Source organism: Hordeum vulgare, chromosome 6H (assembly GCF_904849725.1).
Source record: "Hordeum vulgare subsp. vulgare chromosome 6H, MorexV3_pseudomolecules_assembly, whole genome shotgun sequence".
NCBI lineage: Eukaryota > Viridiplantae > Streptophyta > Magnoliopsida > Poales > Poaceae > Hordeum > Hordeum vulgare.
Genome location: NC_058523.1, coordinates 472738213 through 472761753, shown reverse-complemented (window position 1 = coordinate 472761753; position 23541 = coordinate 472738213). Strand labels below are relative to the sequence as shown.

The 23541-nt window shown below is 46.6% G+C and overlaps 1 protein-coding gene and 1 pseudogene across 1 annotated transcript; one reads left to right on the top strand and one right to left on the bottom strand.

The window, feature by feature from the left end:
- Positions 1-961: 961 nt before the first annotated feature.
- On the top strand, positions 962-9633 carry LOC123401383 (thioredoxin reductase NTRB). The gene is made up of 2 exons (XM_045095169.1): positions 962-1961; positions 9218-9633. Exons 1-2 carry the CDS (start codon positions 1037-1039, stop codon positions 9286-9288), a joined length of 996 nt encoding a protein of 331 aa, XP_044951104.1. The 5' UTR covers positions 962-1036; the 3' UTR covers positions 9289-9633.
- A 3270-nt stretch (positions 9634-12903) lies between these two features.
- The window catches only part of LOC123405622, a 37069-nt pseudogene continuing 26431 nt past the window's right edge, over positions 12904-23541 (bottom strand).

Genomic DNA, 23541 nt, shown 5'->3' with positions numbered 1-23541 from the left:
TCCTGAAACTGGAGCGTTGTTTCAGGAACGGGGCTAAAGCTGGGGCTCCTCACCTGTCCATGCCGCGCCTCCGCCTCCGTCCGCAAAGCTCCCGCTACTACGCCCGCGGTGACGAGCCTGTCGGATTCCGGTGAACCGCCACCGTCGTCAGTCCATGGCCCTATGGCCGTCGGCCGCTGCGCCTCATGGCTGGACGCCGACCTCACGCTGCGCCCCATGGCTGCCGGCCGCTGCCCCATGTCCCGACGCCGACCTCACGCTGCGCCCCATGGCCGTCGGCCGCTGCCCCATGGCCCGACGCCGACCTCACGCTGCGCCCCATGGTAGTCCGCCGCTGCCCCATGGCCCAACGTCGACCTCACGCTGCGTTGTCGGTCGCTGCGCCGGCTCGCCCCGCCTCGCCCTGGGTCAGCCCTCGCTTCTCTTCCATTCTGCTTCCTCTACCTCCCCTCTAATCTTGCAGCCATTCACCCCCTCCAATTTTCTGCAACGCGCTCGTTGTTTCTGTAACGCGGCTGTTGTTTCAGGAGTTGAAGGAATTGTTTGTGCAACCCATTCGTTGTTTCTGTAACACGGCCGCTGTTCCAGAAAGACGAAGGAAAAAAACTTCTACAACAAAGCGATGTTTCTGAAACTCGATGTTTGTTTTAGGATTTAATGAATCTAAAATTTATTTTTTATAACAAAGCAATTGTTTCTTTAACTCGACCATTGTTTCAGGAATTACTGAATGCCGATCGGCGCGCCAGATGGGGATGTTTACAGTGGATGAACGCGTAACAGCCGAAAAATAAACCCTTTTGCACGCAGTTGTCTTTATCGCAGACCAGTCACGATTGCTGGTCTAACAGTCTCACTGCGGTCATTGATTGGCCGGTTGGCTCACACGGACCTGTTTTTTTTTTTTTTTTTTCTTTGACGCGTTTCACACGGACTCGTAAGATCCATTGACCTACGACACGAGCAGACATTTCAATCCCCCCGAAACCCTGAGCCGCCGCCGCCGCCGCCGCAGCCGTAGCCAAGCCTAGCAGCCATGGAGGGATCCGCCGCGGCGCCGCTCCGCACGCGCGTGTGCATCATCGGCAGCGGCCCGGCCGCGCACACGGCGGCCATCTACGCGGCCCGCGCGGAGCTCAAGCCCGTGCTCTTCGAGGGCTGGATGGCCAACGACATCGCCGCGGGGGGCCAGCTCACCACCACCACCGACGTCGAGAACTTCCCCGGATTCCCCACCGGCATCATGGGCATCGACCTCATGGACAACTGCCGCGCCCAGTCCGTCCGCTTCGGCACCAACATCCTCTCCGAGACCGTCACCGAGGTCGACTTCTCCGCCCGCCCCTTCCGCGTCACCTCCGACTCCACCACCGTCCTCGCCGACACCGTCGTCGTCGCCACGGGCGCCGTCGCGCGCCGCCTCCATTTCTCCGGTTCCGACACCTACTGGAACCGCGGCATCTCCGCCTGCGCCGTCTGCGACGGCGCTGCGCCCATCTTCCGGAACAAGCCCATCGCCGTCATCGGCGGCGGTGATTCCGCCATGGAGGAAGGCAACTTCCTCACCAAGTACGGATCCCAAGTGTACATCATCCACCGGCGCAACACCTTCCGCGCCTCCAAGATTATGCAGGCTAGGGCGCTCTCCAATCCTAAGATCCAGGTTGTCTGGGACTCGGAGGTCGTCGAGGCTTACGGCGGTGCAGGCGGCGGCCCATTAGCTGGGGTCAAGGTCAAGAACTTGGTGACTGGTGAGGTGTCTGACCTTCAGGTGTCCGGGCTTTTCTTCGCCATCGGGCATGAGCCGGCCACCAAGTTTCTCAATGGGCAGCTTGAGCTCCATGCCGATGGGTATGTGGCCACCAAGCCGGGCTCTACACATACCAGTGTGGAGGGGGTCTTTGCTGCTGGAGACGTGCAGGATAAGAAGTATCGTCAGGCCATTACTGCTGCTGGATCAGGTATTACTATAGCACTATGTGAATTGATTGTATAAGTGTTGCGAGTGATCAATTTGTATACATATGGTAATCTATGAATTAATGACTATATATGTTCATATGCTTGTTGACCAATTGCTTCTTTGAATTATTCTTTATAGTGACAATAGAATGTGGTGTTTGAGCTTTGAAAACAAACGAGTTTAATTATTTATATTGCCAACATTGTACTAAAAATTAGTTTGCTTTCTGGGATGTGTTGGACTGTTGGTGCCCAAACCTGCTGACTATTAGGGACACCTTAGTGTTTCCAAGCAAGGGTAACACCTTACTGTTTGCAAGCAAGGGTAATGGAATTTTTCCTTTTTTTCATAAGAGTAACCTTGGTAGCAGGGCTCCAGTACTTTTCCGTAACAGAATAAACCACGGGTCCAACAACCAAAGGAAAGCAGAAAATATGTAACAGAACGATTGAAAACTTTCAGGTTTTTACCGCCTTCCTGGCTTATCAAACCTAGGTTAACTGGAACTAAGCTAAATTATTTAAGCTAATTCCATCGAACTGCATGAACATCTCTTAAAAGAGCCATCAGGGCTGCAAAACACGGGTGCTCTTGCGACATCCTCAGGAGTGGCAGTCGAACTTCAGTCGAGCTTGATTCTTATTAGCCCCTGACCCTTCTCATGTCGCTTCAGCACATACCCCTGCAGGCGTGCTGCTCCAGCCAGCAAATTCTCCTCTTCAGCTCCAGATTGTAAACTTGCCTGCCCATTTGTAGGACAGGACACATGCAGCAGATCAGTTCAACAGGGTTTCATTACTTTCCTCTCAAGGCATGCCCTGTTCCAAATTTTCTGCAGTGCCCATAAAAAATGATCCGACTAGTGTCCAATCATAGCTGACGGGGAATTATTGAACTGGCAGTAATTTCCACTTCGTGCTATTTTGAAGTTTCCCGTTGGGGCTACAAGGGAAATATTCATGTAATTAGTTTCAGGTGCTTCATACCTGTGGTAACAAACAAGGGCGCACCCTCTATCTTGGTTAGAAGATTCCCTTTCAGTGCTATACACTTGTGGCTCACTCTAAAATTCCTGAGTGGGACTGCAGAATGTTATGGTCATCTCATGGTAGTAGCACTCAATCAATCAAGTTAGTGCTCTTGTGTTAATATAGTAAGGTTCTGTTCCAAAATTATTTGTTAGTCAGCCTAGGACCCTCACCACACATGTAAGTACATTTATCCTCAGGTTTGCGATGTAATTAAACTTTCTGGTACTGGTAATGTATGTGCTGAACAGTATTCATATACAGAAAGTTATTATTCATTAAAATATCATAGATGCTGCTTTGTTAAGTATTGGATCTGCCACCTGATTTTTGTGTTATTATATTTGTCACTGAAAACACATGTTACTAATGCTTTGCGTATGTGTCACTTCCAATGGCCAACGGTGGGCAGAGGACCAATGTATCCTTGCTCTGGAACTCATATGTTTGGCACATGGTTTTTTTGTCGAACTAGTAGTTTGTGTTTTAGCCAGAATCTTATGTTGGTCGATCCTGTAGTAATTAACCTAGTTGTAGTCTAAACGTACACGTGTGTCCTAATTTGGTTAGTATTGCAAACCGAGTAGGATTAGTAGTAGCATTGCAAACCGAGTCGGTTTGCAGTAGGCCTAGCTTAGCAATATATATACGTATACCCCTGTGTAGTCTTTGTATCAAGATCAAAGCAATACAGAAGTTTACCAGGCTCGAGACGAGCCTGTAGCAATACTACATCGATCGGTTTCTCGTTGAGTTACGAATCGCTGCGATCCGCCGGATACGTACGATCGCTAGCTTAGCTAGCTTTGCCAGGAATCCATCCAGCTGCTTGCTAGATTGCTTGCTAGCTTGCACGTACGTTTGTGTAACTCCTGGATAGTTTTGTTCTACGGTTCAAAAACCAACAATTGGTATCTAGAGCCTCGACGATCTACGATCTACGATGACGGACAGCGACGCTGAGTCGGTCAAGTCCGGCAGCGGCGGTGCCAAGGCGAACAAGAACGGCGACAAGGTGAAGAAGGGCGTCAAGTCAGCAACCAGTGGTGGAGGAACGAGCGGCGCTAACGTCCAGGCGCATCGCAACATCCCCATCCAGTACCCGATGCTCACCGACGCCAACTACGGCGTGTGGGCGGTGAAGATGAAGATTATTCTTCGATCCCTTCGAGTGTGGGAGGCCATCACGGACGACGACATCGACGAGGAGCGCGACGAAGGTGCCATGGCCGCCATAGCCTAGTCTGTGCCGGATTCCGTGCTGATGACATTGGCGGAGTTCGAGACGGCAAGAGAGGCGTGGAACGCACTCAAGGAGATGAGGATCGGAGAAGATCGCGTCACCAAGGCTCGGGCACAAGTGCTGAAACGCCAATTTCACAAGTTGCAGATGGAGGAAACTGAATCGGTGAATGAATATGCCATGCGTCTTACTACTTTGGTGGGAGAGATCCGCGCGCTTGGTGCAAAGCTCGATGAGACCGAGATCGTGGAGAAGTTTTTCAGTCCAGTCACTGATAAATTCACGTACATCATCGGCACGCTCGAGCAGCTTTACGACATCGACGACATGACCATAACGGAGGCGATCGGACGATTGCGGACATGGGAAGAGAATGCTCGTGGCTGTCGGAAAGGCAAAGGAGGAGGTAGTGACCAACTCATGTACTCGCGCGCAGATTGGGAGGCCCCAAGTAGCAAAGGAAGGCGTGACGGTGGCGAAGGCTCAAGCAACACGAAGGGCGATGGACAAACCGGAAAAGGCAAACCACAAGGTCATGGTAAGGCAGGCCAATCTAAAGAGCAGAAACCACGGAACTTGGACTTGTCCGAGGTCAAGTGCTATAACTGCAATAAGATGGGTCACTTTGCGAAGGATTGTCCAAAGCCTAACAAGCGGGAGATCAAGGCAAATTTGGCAAAGCAGGAAGACGAAGGTCCAGGTCTTCTGATGGCCGAAGTTTGTGATCTCGCTGAAACGGTGGTTGTAAAACCAAGCCGGAAGGTGCTACTTCATGAGGAAAAAGTGACACCAAAGTTATCCGGTGATCAAAACGTGTCGTGGTATCTCGACACGGGTGCCAGTAACCACATGACGGGGTGCAAGGAGAAATTCCTCGAGCTGGAATACGATGTTGAAGGCTCGGTCAAGTTCGGTGATGGTTCAGCTGTGGAGATTTGCGGGCAAGGATCTGTCCTCTTTGAGGGTCTCACAGGCGAACATCGCATACTCATCGGAGTGTACTACATCCCACGGCTGCGCAACAACATCATCTCTATTGGGAAGCTTGACGAGAATGGATGCAAGGTGAACATAGAGAGCGGAGTGATGACGATCTTCGACAACCTCCGAAACGTGCTAGCTCGTGTTAATCGCACACGGAATAGGCTCTATATCCTCAACCTTGATCAATCTCAACCGGAGTGTTGGCTTGCCAAGAGTGATGATGATTCGTGGTTATGGCATGCTAGATTTGGACACGTTAACTTCTACGCCTTGAAGAAGATGTCAAAGATGGAGATGGTATCCGGGATGCCAGTTATCGACCATATTGATCGAGTATGTGACGGGTGCTTGGTTGGAAAACAGCACCGCAGGCCATTCCCTGCTCAGTCTACCTATCGTGCAAGTAATGCACTCGAGCTGCTCCATGGTGATCTATGTGGCCCTATCACCCCGGCAACTCACGCTGGAAAGAAGTATTTCTTCCTTGTGGTAGACGACTACTCGAGATATATGTGGGTCATTCTCCTACGGTCTAAAGATGAGGCGTTTGAAGCATTCAAGAAGCTGAAGGCTGCAACAGAGATGGAACACAAGCTGAAGGTTCGCGCTCTACGGACAGATCGCGGCGGAGAGTTTACGTCGAATGAGTTCAACGACTACTGCGAGAAGATTGGCATAAAGAGGTTCCTCACGGCACCTTACACGCCGCAGCAGAATGGGGTCGTTGAAAGGCGCAACCGAACCGTCGTTGACATGGCAAGGAGTTTACTCAAGAGCAAGAACGTGCCAGGGACTTTCTGGGGAGAAGCTGTCTCGATGGCGGTCTATCTTCTCAACCGGGCTCCAACGAAGGCGGTGATCGGCAAAACTCCGTATGAAGCAATTTACGGACGTAAGCCGAATGTGTCTCATCTACGGACATTCGGGTGCGTGGCACATGTGAAGACGGCGGAGCCGCACCTCTCAAAGCTTGCCGATCGTAGCACCAAGATGGTGTTCATCGGATACGAGAGCAGTTTTGGCACCAAGGCGTACCGTTTCTACGATCCACAAACCAAGCGTCTACGGATTTCACGCGACGTCGTGTTTGAAGAAAACCAAGCATGGAATTGGAGCGCCGCAGCCGACGATGCTTCAAACAGTAACATATTTGCAGTTGAATTTCCAACTGATGATGATGCAGGGGAGGATGTCCAGGTGATTGGCAAGACGCCCAACCAAGGTGACCACAATGGTAGTGATCATCATGGTGCCGACACCGACGACGACGCGCATAGGTCGCAAGGAGATAGCGACAACGCCGCGCACGACACAGGCGGAGATCTCGACGACAACATTGACAACGAGGCGCATAGTGACGACGACAATCAAGATGATGGTCACGGTCACGACGACTACGCCGACGACACGGATGTCGATGACACACCAGGGTCTCAGCCGTCTTCCTCAAGTGCATCCACACCGACACAATTTGTGTCGCCTCCTTCGCAAGCCACAACGGACTCCTCAGGGCCTCGTCGCTACAAGACCCTCAAGAAAGTCTACAAGTACACAAAGCCAGTTACGCTCGAGTACTCCGGACTATGTCTGTTCGGAGTTGAGGAGCCGGCGAACTTCGTAGAGGCGAGAAAAAGTCCTAGCTGGACGCACGCCATGGATGAGGAGATGAAGGCAATTGAGAGCAATGGCACGTGGACTTTGGTAACCCTCCAAACCAAAAGACGATAGGTTTGAAGTGGGTTTACAAGTTAAAGAAGGACACGGAGGGTGCCATTGTGAAGTACAAGGCAAGACTCGTTGCAAAGGGCTACGTTCAACGTCAAGGAGTTGACTATGATGAGGTGTTTGCACCGGTTGCTCGAATCGAGACGGTGAGAGTGCTCCTAGCTTTGGCAGCACAAGAGGATTGGAAGGTTCATCATATGGATGTTAAATCCGCTTTCCTCAACGGCGATCTCACAGAAGAAGTGTACGTGGAACAACCCCTCGGCTACGAGAAGAAAGGCGAAGAAGGGAAAGTTTACAAGCTCAAGAAGGCACTTTACGGGTTAAAGCAAGCGCCAAGAGCTTGGAACTCAAAGTTAGACCGAAGTCTGGTCTCGCTCGGGTTCAAGAGATGTCCTCTCGAGCACGCAGTCTATACAAAGAACTCCAAAGGCTCAAACCTGCTAGTTGGAGTTTATGTCGACGATCTGATTATCACCGGAGATAGCGTACAAGAAATTGAACGTTTCAAGGCGCAAATGAAGAACAAGTTTAGCATGAGTGATCTGGGATTACTCAGCTATTACTTGGGCATCGAAGTGAAGCAAAGCTCCGGAGAGATTTCCCTATGTCAATCGGCTTACGCGGTCAAGTTATTGGACAAGTGTGGCATGTCAGATTGCTACGCGACACAAGTTCCAATGGACCAACATCACAAGTTGAGCAAGCGTAGCTCAAATCCGCCGGTGGACACCACAATGTATCGAAGCGTTGTGGGTAGCCTAAGATACTTGGTGCATACCCGACCTGACTTGGCTTATTCAGTCGGGATCGTGAGTCGTTTCATGGAGAAACCGACAACCGAACACATGAGCGCGGTCAATCAAATTCTACGCTATGTGAAAGGCACAATTAATCTTTGGCTGCACGTACAGAAAGGGAAAGAAAGGATTGATCCTTTGTGGATATTCAGATAGTGACATGGCAGGTGATGTTGATGACCGAAAGAGCACAACGGGCATGGTTTTCTACCTTGGCCCGAATCCGATTAGCTGGAATTCTCAGAAGCAAAAGGTGGTGGCACTGTCTTCATGCGAGGCAGAATACATAGCGGCAAGCACGGCGGCTTGTCAAGCAGTTTGGCTGAGAAGACTCCTAGCTATTCTTGCAAAGCGGGAGGTGCAGAAGGTGTCATTAAAGATTGACAACCAAGCTGCAATCTCATTGTGCAAAAATCCGGTTCATCACGAAAGGAGCAAGCACATAGATACCCGGTTCCATCATATCCGGGAGTGCGTTGAGGAAGGGATGATAGAAGTTCTGCACGTGAATACGAAGGACCAGCTTGCCGATATTTTCACCAAGTCCCTCGGTCGACAGAAGTTCATCGAGATGAGGAAGAAAGTCGGAGTGCAAGCAATGAAGACATATCAACAAGGTTAAGGAGGTGAATGTAGTAATTAACCTAGTTGTAGTCTAAACATACACGTGTGTCCTAATTTGGTTAGTATTGCAAACCGAGTAGGATTAGTAGTAGTATTGCAAACCGAGTCGGTTTGCAGTAGGCCTAGCTTAGCAATATATATACGTATACCCCTGTGTAGTCTTTGTATCAAGATCAAAGCAATACAGAAGTTTACCAGGCTCGAGACGAGCCTGTAGCAATACTACATCGATCGGTTTCTCGTTGAGTTACGAATCGCTGCGATCCGCCGGATACGTACGATCGCTAGCTTAGCTAGCTTTGCTAGGAATCCATCCAGCTGCTTGCTAGATTGCTTGCTAGCTTGCACGTACGTTTGTGTAACTCCTGGGTAGTTTTGTTCTACGGTTCAAAAACCAACAGATCCATGCTTAACATGGTCCTATTGGTCGTATAAGTTGAACCCTTTTTCTCTTAGTAGTTTTAGATGTGTTATGCAAGATTGAGTCTTGCTTGCAATATGTAATCCTCCGTCTCTGCTTGGTGCCTGTTGACAAATACTCCCTCTGTCCAGAATTACTTGTCGCAAAAATGGATGTATTTAAACTAAAATACATCTAGATACATCCATTTCTCCGACAAGTATTTCTGAACGGAGGGAGTACGTACTCAACCTTGGATATGTTATATGACGTTTTTCTCTTGTTAGTAGTTTTAGATGTGTTATCCAAGTTTCAGTCTTACTTGCAAGATAATCCTGTCCCTGCCTGGTGCCTGTTGACAACGGAGTACCATTTATTGGGAATTGACCTTAGTGGCTCCAGCTGAGCATATGATTCTGCGGCAAACAGCTAACTCGTCGGTATATACAGGTTGCATGGCTGCTTTGGACGCCGAGCACTATCTGCAGGAGGTGGGTGCACAGGTGGGCAAGTCTGATTGACTCTTTTCTGGTCAAGCGACGGTCATCAGCTCGCCGAAAGCCGCACTCTGAGCTTGATGAGGTTGGTTGTCCAATTCTTCAACTGTTTCATTATGCGGCGAGCCGCACTCTGAGCTTGATGAGGTTGGTTGTCCAATTCTTCAACTGTTTCATTATGCTGCTTTGCAGCACCGCATTATTCTCCTGTCATTAGGCCCTAGATGAACTTCCATTGGTGCTGGAAATGATTCATATTTATCATTGGTGGAACTCAAACTGATTCTTATGTATCATTGGGGAAATCACATTATTATTCTGAGATATCTGTATTGCTCCACCAGATATATATGTTCTTGTATTTTTCTATGTTTGGAGTGAGAACATGTCTGTTTTTTTTTGAGAAACCAACATGTCTGGTCTTTGTTGTCTCATGGTTTTTTTTCTGAGTAAATGTTGGCTCACAGTGCTATATGGTTCTTCAGAACAAAGGGGGGCCTGTCGGCCCAGTTTTATATTTTTACTACGAAATAATATAGCCGAATCTATAAACATTGTTAATTACTCCCTCTATAAACTAATATAAGAGTGTTTAGATTACTAAACTAGTGATTAAATGCTCTTATATTAGTTTACGAAGGGAGTACTATGCAGTAACAGAGAATATTTGGAGGGAGTACTATGCAGTAACAGAGAATATTTGGGGGTGCCTTTTGATGTCGCCTCATCTCAAGATGGGAATTCAAGATGGGAATGGGCCGGGTTGGCCGTCTGGGTCACTGACCCGACCCAATTTGTCGAGGCCAATGGGTCAGGTGGATTGGCCTTGAAACATCAATGGGTCACTAGAGCCGGCACCATGCGACCTGATGGACCACACGGGTCGACCCAGCCATTTGATCGCGCTGCCCTAGTCCATCTCTGTCGCCGCCCTAGACGATACCTGTAGGCCCTAACGATCTGTGCCGTTGTCGGGCGTGGGGTCAGGTGGATTGGCCTTGAAACATCAATGGGTCACTAGAGCTGGCACCATGCGACCTGATGGACCACACGGGTTGACCCAGCCATTTGATCGCGCTGCCCTAGTCCATCTCTGTCGCTGCCCTAGACGATACATGTAGGCCCTAACGATCTGTGCATTGTCGGCCGCGCCCGATGATCTCTGCCGCCTTCGGCCATCCCGACGATCTCTACTGGGCTTTTGTTGCCGCTGGCTGCCCTCGAACATCTCTGCTGGCTTGCTGCCGCCGGGGTTCCTCCCACCTTTCTTTCGTCGTCTCGATTGCCGTGAACCTCGCCATTCCGGTCGTTGTCCTGTTCCTCACCTACTTTTCTGGCTTGCGGGTTAGATTTCTGTCGGCTTCCTCTCCTTCCAGCGCAGCTGCAATGCAAGCTCTGGTCTTGTTTTGGTTCTTGGTCAGTGTTGGTTCTGGAGTAGTTTCAGACTTTCAAAGTTGGTTCTGTACTAGTTCTTACTTCTATAATGGTGAGCAGCATCCATTTGATTGGAAAGAAAGAGGAAGATGTAGTAAAGTCATTCAGTCAGTGTAGATCATATTTGATTGGAAATATTTATATCGGATCATATTTGATAACTAATTTGTAGCAGTTTGTATGTGTAGTTGTGATCAATAAATACGTAGAATTTTCTAGTTGATGAGGCAGTTTAGTAGTCTGTCCATTTGGAATGTGTGGCTATATCAATGTATGTTTGTGCGCGTGTTCAGATATTACCAGTGCTATTTGTGTGATCTCAATCCCAGATATGTTGCAAATGAATCCCAGCCCATATACAAAGTCCGTTGGTTTTCCTGCACTAGTACAAGTAAATGAAATTTGGGTATTACAAAAACTGTGGAATTCTAGCTGAATATTGGGTCGGCTTTGAGGTACCTAATGGGCCGGCGAGGCCACATGATTTTGTCAGAATGGGTTGACCCCTGAAATTGGCTTTAAGGCCACGGGGCCAGGTCCAGGCCAGCCCATTCCCATCTAGAATGGGAATGGGCCAGATTGGCCCGCTGGGTCATTGACTCGGCCCAAAAAGTTAAGGTTAATGGGCCAGGTGGGTTGTCCTGAAATGATATATGGGTTAATGCAGTTAGCATCATGCGACCCGATGGATCAGACGAGCTGACCTAGTCAAATCGCTATGCCTAGTCACTGCTGCCCGCCCCTAAGCATCTTTGCGGCCGCAGATGTTCCTCCCGCTTGAGGTGCGCCTCTCGTTTCTCGTCTCGGTCGCTGTCTAGCCCGAGGTTTTCAGGACGATAAGTGTGAATTTGCTGAATTTTGGGTCGGCCTCATGTACCCAATGGGTCAGTGAGACCACAAATTTCTGATGAAATGGGCTGACCCATGGCCTCACATATTGACCTCGGGTCCATGGGGCCAGGTCTGGATCAGCCCATTCTCATCTTGAGGGTCATCCAAAACTGTGCCTTCAAGGGTTTTGCTCAAAAAAAGAAGTACATCAAGGATAGATTGAAGGAATAAAGTTCTAAGGATGAACTGAGAAAATCATGCCTGTTGCAGGGAAGACTTCTTTTATCAAATATATACCGCGCATGCAATATCTCTGTACACCATATGTCGTGCTTCAAGCTTCCCGGTGGCCTTTGTGACAGCAAACATGGCAAATGGAAACCTGTGTTGGTCTTGTGTGATGTTATGTCTTGATCTAAGTCAAGGGCCATTTGGAGATTTTAAGCTCTTTAATCTTTCTTTGATGGCATGACAGGCATGAAGAATTTTGCAATCGCTTGAATCACTCAGTGTAAGGATTCTAAAACCAGTATATTTGCCCTAGCCCTCCGTCTTACATGCACAAGTTGGATGTCACCATTCTCAAGTGTACTGTGGAGAGCTATCTTGGAGGGGAGGGGTGTTCTAGTTCAAGGCCTTGTTCCTAGAATTGGTAGTGGGTTATCTCCACTGAGATTTGGAACCACAATTGGTTTTCATCGAAAGAACTCGTTCGACCCATAGTTTCTTCGGCAGCAGACCCTCCACCTTCGGGTGGCGGATCTTGATGTTATTCATGGTACTTTCCTTCCGCTGGATGCCTCTACCATATTGCAGATTCCTCTATGCACAAGAAATCAATAGAGGGGAACGACGGACGAGCGAGATGCAAAAGGAACGGGAGAGGGAACCGCACGTTCTTCTTTTTTTCAGTTTGTTAATAAAATGGCAGCAGTTGATTAAAAAAAACGCTGATAGCCCAATTCGCTGGTTCAAGGCTGTACCAGTGATCATCCATACATGCAACAATATGTATTGTCATTACCTTAATATACATACTACCAAATTACACTTTAAACATATTGAGCTCGGACAGGAGGGTAACCACCGAAGTCAGATTGCTTCTAGAACGACATGATAAGGGACCAGGTTACAGTGACCTCAATCTCACATGTACCAACATGAAGTGTACCCTGAGGTGTAAAATATAGAGTGAATTCCGCTTTTTACCTTGTAGTTGTACATTTGTGACACATATTACCTCATTTAGTGGATTTTTTATCGAAATATCAGATTTTGGTGACTTTTAACATGGTAATTCCTCAGATTTACATTTTTCTTGTTTATGTTAGATAGGATTGACATGTTGCATTAATGATTCGTAGAAAAATCTGTAAAGATCAGAGGACATTGTTGACGATCATGTCCAGACTTCTCTTGTCCATCGGTTCCATTCCTCATCATCGTCCATATATTTTTGAACCCCGGACGTTACCTCACACCTTGCATGATGGACATGCACCAGAAAACGGGTGTCCAAAGCTTTCAAAAGAAGTATTATAGACGAATTTCTACTTGATGGGGTAATTAGTGTCACCAATGTACAATTACAGGGTAAAAAACGGAATTCAGTCTAAAATATAGTGTCCAGATGCACTGAAGGAAACTTCCAGATGCTCCCTTTTTTTTCAGCACAAACAACATGGCGTTGAAGCTTGATCGTGCCATCATCAGCAAGAGGTAACTCGTTCTTATCACCGGTCTCAAGCAACACAACTGTCATGTCATTTATACTGGCAATTTTTGCAGCAAAACAACCTTGGAAACCGTCTGGCCATGACCCATGGACGACTTCCATACTTACTGCGGCCTCTACTGACTTGACAATTTGGCAAAATATCAACTCAACTGTGCCGATCTTGCCCTTGAAGGCACGCTTAAACAGGGCTGACTCATTCGGTTGAGGATTACTGAACGAATGAGCTACGAAGATTAGATCTTGATCCTCGGATTGCCCGATTCCTTTCACTTTGAGGTCAATCTCAAAGTACGTAGGATCAAGCAGCACAACAGCAAGTGAAGGACCAGTCAGTGGTAGGTATGCACTGGCGGAGCTATGTGTTACGAAAAAGGGTTGTGGCCCATTCAGTCCATGTCAAATACAGTAAGGCCTTATTTGGTACTAGTGTTTTTGAAGAGATTGGTGGGGATAATCCCTTAAGGGATTGGGTGAAACCCCAACCTTCATTCAATCCCTCAAAATCCCCATTTATCCCCAATACACTAGGTAGAGGTAGTGTATTAGGTATTGAGAAAAATGCACTATAATTTGGGGATTTGAGGAAAAATGTGGGGATGAAACATGTCAAATACACTAGAACCAAATGATGTTATGGGATGTGTGGGGATTAAGTGGTTTGACCGGGATAATCCCCACAAATTTTCTAAAATACACTAGTATCAAACAAGGCCTAAGGGATTCATAATATACTGGGATGTGAGTATAAATATAGTGGGTTTTCTTCCTAGTGGCCCGTTCAGATTTAGGGATGTAGCTCCGTTAGTATGAAAACTGCACGGAAAATTAATCAAGTAAATACCACTATTCCTTATACACTTTCAAATGAAATATAACCAGTATATTATATTCTTAAAATTTCTCCAGGAAATATGTGATCCATTTTATAATGGGAATTTAATTACAATAACTTAAGTTGACATCAGGGGCATGAAAAAACAAAAAAGTAACTTCTGATTTAGCAGAATGCAGCAAGAGGCAATAAATTCCTTCCAAACAAGGTTTAATTTCACAAGAGACACAACTGTCAAATACAAATATCAGCGAACGTCTCACAGAGGCCAAGGGATGCGAGTGAATCGCATAAAACCACCATATCTTAAATTATGTTTTGAAATTGCCACCACATCTCTTGGACGCCTAAAAAATCTATCATTTTCCTTGCTAAATTTTTTCAATAAACACTAATGACTGATTTGAAGTGTTTAATCTGATTTCTGACATGTCGGGCCCATTGGTCAGGTCCACATGGCATACATGTTAACGTTGTTTGTGTTGACTATATAAAAAATACCACACATCCATCACGCCCAACCTTCTCTCATGCATGGCCAACGTTGCCATGCATTCTCTGCCTCATGGCCGGCGCCGCCCCACCACTTCTCTCTCCAGTACCACCTACCTCCTCCTCTCTCCTGTCGAGCCCTTCACCTTCCTACATCCCTTATCTCTCATAGCACTCGCGAGATCCACCGCCACGCATCCCACCCTACGTCGCCCCATGACGCGACCCCTCCTCCTGCTCTGTCCCAACGAGCTATGTCCTTCTCCTCTGACGAGCAGCGAGCCATTCAGCTGTTCACTAGGCCACGCCACTCCCTACCCCTATGTCGTTGTCCGAGGCAGCTCGATGTGTGGGGCGGCACGGGACGGACAGCCAGAGCAGCGAGCGCAAGCTCAGCGATGAGGACAACTAGTCGTTGGCGCGTGCAAAGCTTTTGGCGGCGACCATGCCCGCCATCGGGCGACGGCTATTAGAGCATATTTCTCCATGTGTGGTTTTGGTAATTGATGACATTTTCTATGGACTAACGGTTGCCTTGAGTTATATTCGAAGGATTTGTCCATAGGCACTTCTTGAAGTCCATCTGTTGGTTTCAAGGAGTTTATATGATGACCAAAGTGGTATTCAAGGTTTTATCCAAAGATTGGTCATGTGAGAGCTGAGCTTATTGCAAGCATGTATTGAAGAAGAATATTGTGTGAACATTCGTGTTTAACTTCAAGACATCATCTTTATGAAGAGAGAAGATAAGATACAAGTTTGATCAGGACTAAGTCAAAGAGTGAATCAAGTTGATCAACACACAAAGCGCACAAGATGTACCGAGAGGGATCAAGTGATCCCATGATATGGTAAGCATTGTCCATTACACTTTGTGTACTAACCCATGGTCTACATGAGAGTTCTATGTGGGGTTACGTATGTTTCCATGGGCTTGCATCAAGAGGAAGATCTCATACAACCCATGGAGGATACATCAACTAGCATCGTCATCAAGATTGTGGTGTGCAAGTTCAACTGGAGCATCACGAAGAGATCATGCTTGAAGCTTGCCGTCCATTATGGTGACAATGGACCTGTGAAGATGTGCCGAAGAGTGGCTCACCCATAATGGAGTATGGGGGAGCAATCAACTAGTCTTCATCGAGCCAACACAATCAAGAAAGGTGGTCCATCTTAAGGAAGCCAAGACCGTCATCATCCAGCTCAAGTGGACTATGTGCACGGTATAGGTTTGCCCTCGATAGGTTTTCTATTTTATTGGTCTCATGGTGGTAGTTGGGAGACCGTGTTATAAGATCGATTGGCCTACTATCAAGGGGGGCTCTTGATCATATCATTCATTGAGAGATCAAACCATTTTCATCCTTGCATCATCTTTCTTGGTTCTTGTTTGGTGTTTCTCTCTGGGAGTTTTGGAGATTATGGTCTTCATCGTGATAAGCTCAAGCTTACCGAAAATGGTTTTTGTATGTATCATATTTGTGTTTTTGGTGTTGGAGATTTTGCCAGATAATTCTTGGGAAAGTCATCTTCCTTACCCTATTGGAATTTATTCTCCATTGCTTGATAGTACTTGTCGTCATCTATCCAACAAGTTTGAGTTTGCTCTTTTCGGAGTCCATATGCATAACTTATGGCGGTTTTGGTTTTGCTTGGGCTGAAGTACTCCTTTAAGTGGTAGTAGAGAGCGGTAATACCCCTCAAGCGATAGTGAAAGTGCATGTTATGCCCCTAATCGACTTTTGGTGTTAATGACAACACATACATAGGAAACTAATCCTATTTGTTGAGTGTATCTCAGGATGGCAAGTACTTTAGTAGATTGAGAATTATGTGCCAAGGTGGTCTGAGAAGATCGGGACTTATATATCAAGAAGGCTCGGGATTGAGAAAAGATGATGTAGACTATCCTTTAAAGTTTACTATTCTTGAGTATAGGGATCCCTCACTATTAAGAGGGGATCACATGTTTTGCGATGAATTTGCTCATACTACATCTCTACTTTTCTGCTCATACCACATCTTCACTACTCTGCTCCTATCTCAAAACAGAACTAATACCTCGGACTTCCGGCTCCCTCCGGACGTCCGAGGGCCGGTCGACCGACCAGCTTCGGAAATCCGGAGCTCTGCACGAGAAGAACTTGAGCCATATAACTCGGACTTCCGGCTCCCTCCGGACGTCCGAGGGCCGGTCGACCGACCAGCTTCGGAAATCCGGAGCTCTGCACTAGAAGAACTTGTGCCATATAACTCGGACTTCCGGCTCCCTCCGGACGTTCGAGAGCCGGACGTCCGTCCCCTTCGGAAATCCGGAATCTTGCACCAGAGAAGTTTGAGTCGAATAACTCGGACTTCCGGCCTTCTCCGGACGTCCGGTCCCTGTTCAACTTCTCAGTGATTCCAGACATATCTACAGCCCTCGAACGACCGACCCCTGTCGGACATCCGACTCCTTATGGACGCCCGGACATCCGTGAACTGCCGGATGTCCGACCCCTGTGTGACTTAAAGTGTCTCCAACGGCTGTTTTACACTCCCCACTATATATACCCCCTCACACTTCGTGAGTGGGTGTTCAACACAGCTAGAACACATACAAGAACACCTTTCTTCTCACTCACTCTTGTCTACACCAAATCTTAGATCCCAAGAGCATTTGTGAGTCCCTTTGAGTGTTTTTCCAATCAAAAGATAGATCGTCTCCTTCTCCTCCTCTCCACCAAAGTGATTTGTGATTTGAGCAAGTTTTGAGCAATCCCCATGATCTTGTTACTCTTGGAGGTTGGAGACTCCTAGGCGGTAGGAGTCTTCGGAGAGGAATCAAACCATTGTGATTTCCCCCGGAAAGTTTGTGAAGGTTTGGAAGCCACCTCAAGGCTTACCACTAGTGGTTGAGAAACGCCTTCGTGGAGTTATCTCAAAGGGAGAATAGGGTGAGCCTTCGTGGCGTTGGTGTGCCTTCGTGGTAACATCCGCCCCTCTAACGGTGACGTAGCTTCCCTCCAAGGAAGTGAACATCGGGATACATCATCGTCTCTCTTGGAGTTTCGGTTATTCCTAACCCTAACTCTCTACTTGTGTTAATCCTTATTACGTACTTGTATTTGATTATTGTTTACCGGTTGCCTTACTTCACTCTAAATAGCTTACTCCTTTTCATAGCAATTATTAGGCCTACACTCATATTCCGCACCTTTGCCTAAAATTGCTAAGTAATTATTAAAATTTGGAACTGTACCTATTCACCCCCCCTCTAGGTCCATCTCGATCCTTTTCAATTGGTATCAGAGCCTCGTGCTCTACTCTTGTGGCTTAACCGCCCTAGAGCGAGATGGACGGGATTCCCACTACTGTAGCTCCAGTGGAGAGGGACGGGATTTCCACGGAAGTCAAGTCCTTCACCTCTGAGGACCTGGAACGGGCCCTTGCCAAGAAAAAAGAGGAGCATGATGCTTCTCTTGAGGCCTTGGTCCAAATAAGACTGGCATCATTAACCACGGGGACAGCCACGTCCCCGAGGGCCTCAGGGCCACATGTGCACGGTTCTTCATTTGGCCAACAACCTCCGGAAAGGAACCAAACCAGTGTTCCATGGCTTTATGCTAGATCTCAAGTTGAGAAACCTAAGTACAATCCTGGAGGAAAACCTCCCTTGCTTGATGACAATTCCGATTTTGCTTTGTGGAGAGTTGGTATGCATGATCATCTTAGGTACGCCAATGATGAGATGTTGGACATCCTCGAGCATGGGTACAATCCTGTAGATCCAAGGTGCCTCACTCCCAGAGAAACTTATGACAAGCATCTCAATGACACTGCGATCATGTGCATAAGAAAAGGAATGAATGACAAGCAACGGAGACCTTACATTCACATCACAAGTGCCAAGGAACTGTGGGATAGCATTATAAGGACCAAGACCGGTACCTCCACTCTTCGGCTTGCTCAATATGAAATTGCCAAGGGGCAATTACAGAATTTATGTATGGAAAAGGGTGAATCTCCCGATCAACTGCTAGAACGGCTCATGACTCTCGCCGCAGACACTGAGTCCTGTGATTGTGACAAGACACAAGATGGTTTCAATCTGACCAAGAGATTTCTCGTGGACAAGTTACTTCATGCTCTTGCTCCGTACCGCCATCAAATGGTATGGGACATGAGGCAGCACCATGGGTTCAAAGAAATGACTCCAGATTACATCATATCCACTTTCCAATTATTTGAAGAGTCAAAGGCAAATGCAACAAAGCACCTTGCCATGCATGGCACTTTAACATCGAAGACCAATCTTGCTTTGAAAGCCAAGCATGAATGTGATGAAGAAGAAAGTGAAGAAGAAGAGGGTGATGATGACTGCGAAGATGGTGATGATGTTGACTCTGATGAAAGCCCATCTTATGAGGACATTGCTCTCTTTGTAAAGAAGTTTAGTGCAGGAAAATTCAAGGGAAGATTCCCAAATAAGAAGGTAAGGAAATGCTACAACTGTGAGGAAACCAACCACTTCTCCAATGACTGCCCTTATGAGAAGAGAGAAGATAAACCAAGGTTTCCGAAGACCTTTGTAAAGAAGAAGTTGCCAAACCCTATGAACTCCAAGCTCAAGAGAATAGATGGAAGAGCAATGGTTGCACAAGAAGAATCAGATCCAGAAGACGTTGGTGGGGTTGCCGGAGTAGCTCAGGATACACAAAACACCTTGAGGCTAGTCAACAAAAGTGGTGATGTTGTTCACTACAACTATATGAAAGACTACAAGGGCAACGCCCACAAGTGTTTGATGGCAAAGACTGCCATGGGAGATGAGGAAGACCAAAGCTCCCATGATAAGGTTAAGGTAACTCCACGGTTAAACTCTTTCAGTCTAGCTTCTACCTCACCTGATGAGTATCTTGATGCGGAAGATCACTATGAGGATAATGACTTAGATCATCCCATGTTTGCCAAAATAAACAAATTTATGTGCTCTCTTAAAGGAAAGAAGCTCACTATGTTTCGCATACTTATGGAAATGGTGAGTAAGCACACCAATACCATCAAAGAACTCGAAACCCTCGTCACTGAGGAGAAGGAAAGAAATGAAATCCTTGAGCAGAAAGTACTGTATGAGGAAGCACAAAATGATGCATTATGCTCAAAAGTTGGTGAAAACCTTGATAAACATGCTAACGATCTTGCCTCCTTGAAAAAGGCTGAGTCTGTGTGCAAAGAGTTACTAAATGATAAAAACCGACTAGTGAACTCTCATGCTTCCCTTTCTAAGGACTGTGAGCGTCTATCCTTGTCTCTCAAAGACAAGGAAGAGAAACTCACTGTTCTTACAAAGAGCTTTAAGGCACTCAAGGTTACTTATCTTGACACTTTAGCTAAGGCTTACTCCTCACCTACTATTAATGTTGATACCTGCACTACTAACTCTAGTAGTGAACTGACATCTATCCTTGAGGAAAACTGTTCGCTAAAGGCACAGCTAGATAGAGGTCTCATGACATGTGCACAAGGACAAAAGACTCTCAATGAGATCTTAAGTCAACACAATGGAGGCTTTGCCAAGGAAGGGCTTGGGTTCAATCCAAGAACCGCCAAGAAAAGTGCATCTCCTCTCAAGTGTACCACTCCGCTTAAAGAAATATTTGTACGAGAGGGACACAAGGAGAAAGGTAAGGTTGTGAGTGGGTCGGCCACTAGGGGTTCGCCTACTCTCAACAAGACAACTGAATTCATGCCTCCATCCTATGTACTTCGCAAATCAAAGGAAGGAGAGGTTTATGCTAAATTCGTTGGTCCCCATAATGCATTCCGATTTTATGCTATTTGGGTCCCTAAGACTCTTGTAACTAATGTGAGAGGCCCCATGACGAAATGGGCACCTCAAACCAAGTCTTAATTCGTTACAGGATGTTTTCTCCGGAGGAGCCAAATGGGTGATCGACAGTGGATGCACCAATCATATGACCGGAGATAGTAACTTGCTCTATGACTTCATGCAAGCCATTCGACCATACATGAGCATTGTATTTGGTGGAGGGTCGAAAGGGCAGGTAATTGGGTTGGGCAAGGTGGCAATCACTAATGACATGTCTATTGCAAATGTCATGCTTGTCCAATCTCTTCAATATCATTTACTTTCAGTTCGCCAATTGGCTTCCGTTGGTTATGACACATTATTCGGACTAACGGATGTGAAAGTCTTTAAGAGAGACACTCTCGAAGTGGCCTTTGTTGGAGAGTTGGATGGCAACCTTTACACAATTGATTTCTCGAAAGAGAGCACCTTCCATACAACTTGTCTAATGGCCAAGGCCGACATGGGATGGTTGTGGCATCGCCGGCTCGCCCATGTCGGCATGAGAAATCTTCAAAATCTCTTAAACGGCAATCACATCCTTGGACTAACAAATGTATCTTTTAAGAAAGATCGTGTGTGCAGTGCATGCATAGCTGGGAAACAACATCAATCAAAACATCCACCCAAGAACATTGTATCCACTTCAAGGCCGTTAGAGCTCCTTCATGTGGATCTGTTTGGGCCTCCTTCATGGGCAAGTCTTGGAGGGAAAAAGTATGGCCTAGTCATTGTTGATGATTACTCAAGATACACATGGGTATTCTTTCTCAAGTCCAAGGACGAGACGAAGATCACCTTCATTGATTTTGCCAAACAAGTCCAGCAGAAGTTTGACAAGGACATCAAGGCAATAAGAAGTGATAATGGCTCCGAGTTCAAGAACTACACCCTAGAAGAATTTCTTAGTGATGATGGAATTGAACATCAGTACTCCGCACCTTACACCCCTCAGCAAAATGGTGTAGCAGAGAGGAAGAACTAGACACTTGTGGAAATGGCAAGGTCCATGTTAGACGAATACAAGTCACCACATAGTTTTTGGGCTGAGGCCGTCAACACAACATGTCATGCATCAAACGGGTTCTTCCTTCGATCAATATTGGAGAAGACTCCATATGAGCTCCTAACTGGGAACAAGCCCAATGTTAAGTACTTTCGTGTGTTTGGATGCAAGTGTTTCATCCTCAACAAACGGGAACGGTTAGGGAAATTTCAATCCAAAACAACTGAAGGGATTTTTGTTGGCTATGGATCAAACTCTCACGCCTACAGAGTCTACAACAAATCCACTGGATGTGTTATAGAAACCTGTGACGTGACGTTTGATGAATTTAACCGCTCCCATGGGGAGCAAGTTGATCTAAGTGATGCAGGTGAAGAAGATTCCTCGCAAGATATCTTGAACATGGGTGTAGGTGCACTTCTTCCCATGGAACAAAGACCCCATGATGATGATGAAGATGATGAGAGTATTTCTCATCCTCAAGACAGTTCACTGCCCGTACCTCCACAAGATACTAGCACACATATCATGCCAGTTGTTGAGGATCAAGTGGGAGAACATGTCTCTCACTCTGATCACACTCAAGAACAAGTTGATCTTCAAGAGCTAGACCAAAGTATGGATATGCTTGATGATGAACCTCAACAGGTGCAACGCGAAGAGGAATATCTTCCACCGCACGTAAATGATCCATATGTTGAGGACGTTGATGATGGAAACGAAGTCGAACCTCGTGAAACCCTGACCTCCATCATGCCACATGTGGCCGGTCGTGTTGATATTGATCAAATCCTCACCGGCGTGTCGGAAGGTAGAGTGACTCGTAAACAATTAACAAACTTCTGTGCTCACTTTTCGTTTGTCTCTAGTACCGTACCACACAGGGTTCAGGATGCACTGTGTGACAATGACTGGCTCCTCGCTATGCAAGAAGAGTTAAACAGTTTTACACGCAATAAAATATGGTCATTAGTAGAACGACCAACTGAGGAACACAATGTCATTGGAACTAAATGGATTTTTAAGAACAAGGAAGATGAGAATGGGACTGTCCTACGCAACAAGGCAAGGTTAGTAGCACAAGGGTACTCCCAAGTTGAAGGTTTGGACTTTGGTGAGACTTTCGCCCCTGTTGCTCGTCTTGAATCCATTCGCATTCTATTGGCCTATGCTGCTTTCAATGGTTTTACTTTGCATCAAATGGATGTGAAAAGTGCTTTTCTTAACGGTCCTCTACAAGAAGAGGTATATGTATCACAACCACCTGGGTTTGTTGACCCTCACCACAAAGACCATGTATACAAACTTCACAAGGCTCTGTATGGCCTCAAACAAGCACCCCGTTCTTGGTACGATCATCTTAAGAAGTTCTTACTCGATGATGGCTTTGTGGTGGGGGTGATCGATCCCACTCTTTTTACTTAGAGGGAAAATGGTGATTTGATCTTATGCCAAATCTATGTAGATGACATCATTTTTGGTTCTCCTAACATCCATTTATGCAAGAAGTTTGCGGCCTCCATGACCAAGACCTTTGAGATGTCACTCAACACGGACTTGAAGTTCTTTCTTGGGTTTCAAATACAATAATTTCAAGAAGGAATTTTCTTGTCTCAAACTAAGTACCTCAAGGACATTCTTGAAAAATTTGATATGACAAATGCTAAACCAATGAAGACACCCATGGCCATAGATGTAGTTCTAAATGAAGACACCAACGGTATTCCTTTTGACCCATCTACTTACCGCTCCATGATTGGTTCGTTACTTTATCTTTGCACATCTAGACCGGACATCATGTTAAGTGTAGGCATATGTGCTAGATTTCAGGCTTCCCCTAGGGAAAGCCATCATACGACGGTTAAGCATATTCTTAGATACCTTGTTCACACCCCAAAGTTAGGCTTATGGTACCCTAAGGATGCAAAGTTCGATCTTATTGTGTACTCCGATGCGGATTGGGCCGGTGACAAAGTGGGACAGAAATCCACTTCCGGTGCATTTCAGTTTCTTGGACGCTCCTTGGTAAGTTGGTCCTCGAAAAAGCAGAATTGTGTTTCTCTCTCCACGGCCGAGGCCGAATATATTGC